We start from the raw sequence: 2,505 nt of genomic DNA on the forward strand, positions 1-2,505 counted from the left end.
AAAAGTATATTATTTATATTATTATTAAATAAATAAAGCTTAATTCTCTTAAATAATTAAAAGAAGAGCTATTTAACAAAGACTTTATTAGTATTAAAAAGAAAAAGATTAAGAAGAAAAAGAATACTAAGCTTGTTTTTTATATAGAATCTAAATTATAATAAATTTTTAAATTTAAGTAATCTACTAGAGTAGAGTCAGAGCCTTCTATAACTAAATCTTATAAATAAGCTTATTCAAGTACTAATAATTCCTTTAATAGATCTACTATAAAGCTAAATTAAACATTTAAAAAAGCTAATGCTCTTCTTCAACTCTTAACTTTGAAACTAAAGAAGAAAGGGAAGAAAAAGGATATATTTACTCAGGAGAAGAAGGCGAAGGAGGTGAAAGAGAGGGAAGAGGGTGAGGAGGAGGGGGAGGAGGAGGGGAAGAAGGAGAAGAGCAATAATATGGATCAGAAGCACTTCTATAGCCTGCCAGTTCTACGTTTGAAGAAGAAGAAGAAGAGTACGACTTGAGAGAAGGAGGAGGAGGAGATACGATCTATTACAACGTCTCTTACCTTCTTCTGCGGTCTCTCTACGGCCCTCCTGCGGCCCCTCTACAGGGCCTCTCTATGTGGTAGTCATGACGTTGACAACAACACAACGATGATATTCTCTTTCAACGGCGGTACCACCATTTCCTTCAACGGTGATACTGCCGTTGAGAGATAAAGAGAAAGAAAGAGGAAAAAGGCCCTTTATATAGTATCTCAAACCCATTCTACACCCAATTTGGCCATGACGAAACAGTTACGCAACACCAAGGATGGCTATCTAGAAGCTCACTTAGGCAATCAATCATTCAGTAGCAACAATAAGTCTCTATGCACAGATATCATGCGGCAAGCATGATTGTGGAATCCCCTATACGAATTTGGTGGGCCATTCCATGGCCCTGCTGCGGAGCTGAAAATTTGAATTGGCCGGATGGCTCTAACAGTCTGCCGTACCTGTCCAAGTCTGTCATAGTTCCTTCGCAGAGTGCCAGGCAGCTCCGTAGTGCCTGTCGGTGCTTGGCGTGTTCACGTGCTGTAACAATCTTCTAGACAACACTGTATGTCATTATCCTTAGCAGGAGAAGGCGCTCTGAAAACTATGTCTAAATTACTCTCAATGTGTGCTTAGTTTCAGCCTAATCGTGATATGATCTACTTTACATAGAATTATGCCGCTAAACATCTGAAATCCATAAAATTATGTTATTTCAGCCGTCATTTTCATAAAATGACAGTCAAATTATGGCTAAATTATTGTCAGAGGGCAACCTCGAGAACAAGCGGGCAGTGGCGAAGCTTCGATCGATTGGATGTATTCTAATCGGATATACTAAGCAGGTGGATCGCATGCGATACGCAGGCGAAGAGCAAGGTGAGCAAGTGCACAATGGCAGCCTTCTGTTGGAAACAAGATAGAACGCTGGGCTTCAGAGCTTTTCCCTGGGCCAGCTTATATCTGCGTGCCGAGAGACTCTCTCGGTTCCGTACCAAGAGCCTCTCTCGGTTCCGGGCCTACAATACCCCGTCATTCTCAGAGCCTTTCTTCCGGTAAGTAAGTCCATTGCCAAAGAAAAACTTGGCCATTGCCTAAGCCAACATATCGATACTAAGTAAAGAAGCTGACCAGTCAAGGTACCACCATGGCAGTCGTCGAGCAAGTCAAGAAGTTGACCAGCCAAGGTACCACCATGGCAGTCGTCGAGCAAGTTAAGAAAGAATACGACAACTGCGCTGTCAACTACAATGACTACAGCTCACTCCCCTTCGGGCAGCTCGAGTCTCAACTCATCAAGATCGCACTGGGCGATTGCGCCGGCCTCACAGTCCTCGACCTGGGTGGCGGCACCGGCCGGTATGCCCTCGAAGCCATAGACTTGGGAGCAGCCATTGTGGACGTCGTCGACATCTCCCCCGGAATGCTTAAGATTGGCCATGAGATCGAGAAATCTCTCAGCCGCGAAAACACCATCCGCTACTTCGAAGCAGACGTCTCCAAGCCCCTCTCCCACCTCCCACTACATGAAAACGGCTACGATGTGGTGATGGCGAACTGGATCTTCAGTCATGCGGATTCCATGGAGGTGCTGGAAGGCATGTTTCGTAATGTCGTCGGCTACCTTAAGCCCGGCGGTCGGTTCGTCGGCGTGCGCGACTCAAATCCAACCAGTCCGGCGATTTTGAACGCTAAGTATGGAGCCATGTATAAATGGGTGAAAAAGATCCCGGGCGGGGTGAAGTTCCTGGTTATGCTCTCCTGCACGCCACCAATCGAGTTTGAGGGCGCGGCACTGGAGATTATATATTCGGGGTCGACGGAGATGCATGAGAGGTTTGGTTTGACTGATGTTGAGGTCGTGCCGTATGAGAGTACTGAGGTGGTACAAAAGGATCCGGAGTTTTGGAAACTATTTCTGGAGCGGCCCAATTTGGCTGTCGTTAAGGCTTCAAAGAAGATGGAATAG

The 2,505-nt window shown here is 45.2% G+C and overlaps 1 protein-coding gene across 1 annotated transcript; it reads left to right on the plus strand.

The window, feature by feature from the left end:
* Positions 1–1,683: 1,683 nt before the first annotated feature.
* Positions 1,684–2,505, plus strand: EPUS_09081 (uncharacterized protein; the record flags this gene model as incomplete). Its single annotated transcript, XM_007787421.1, has 1 exon — positions 1,684–2,505. The coding sequence occupies one exon, from the start codon at positions 1,684–1,686 to the stop codon at positions 2,503–2,505; it is 822 nt and encodes a 273-aa protein (XP_007785611.1).

The sequence above is a fragment of the Endocarpon pusillum genome (genome assembly GCF_000464535.1).
Source record: "Endocarpon pusillum Z07020 unplaced genomic scaffold C678441, whole genome shotgun sequence".
NCBI lineage: Eukaryota > Fungi > Ascomycota > Eurotiomycetes > Verrucariales > Verrucariaceae > Endocarpon > Endocarpon pusillum.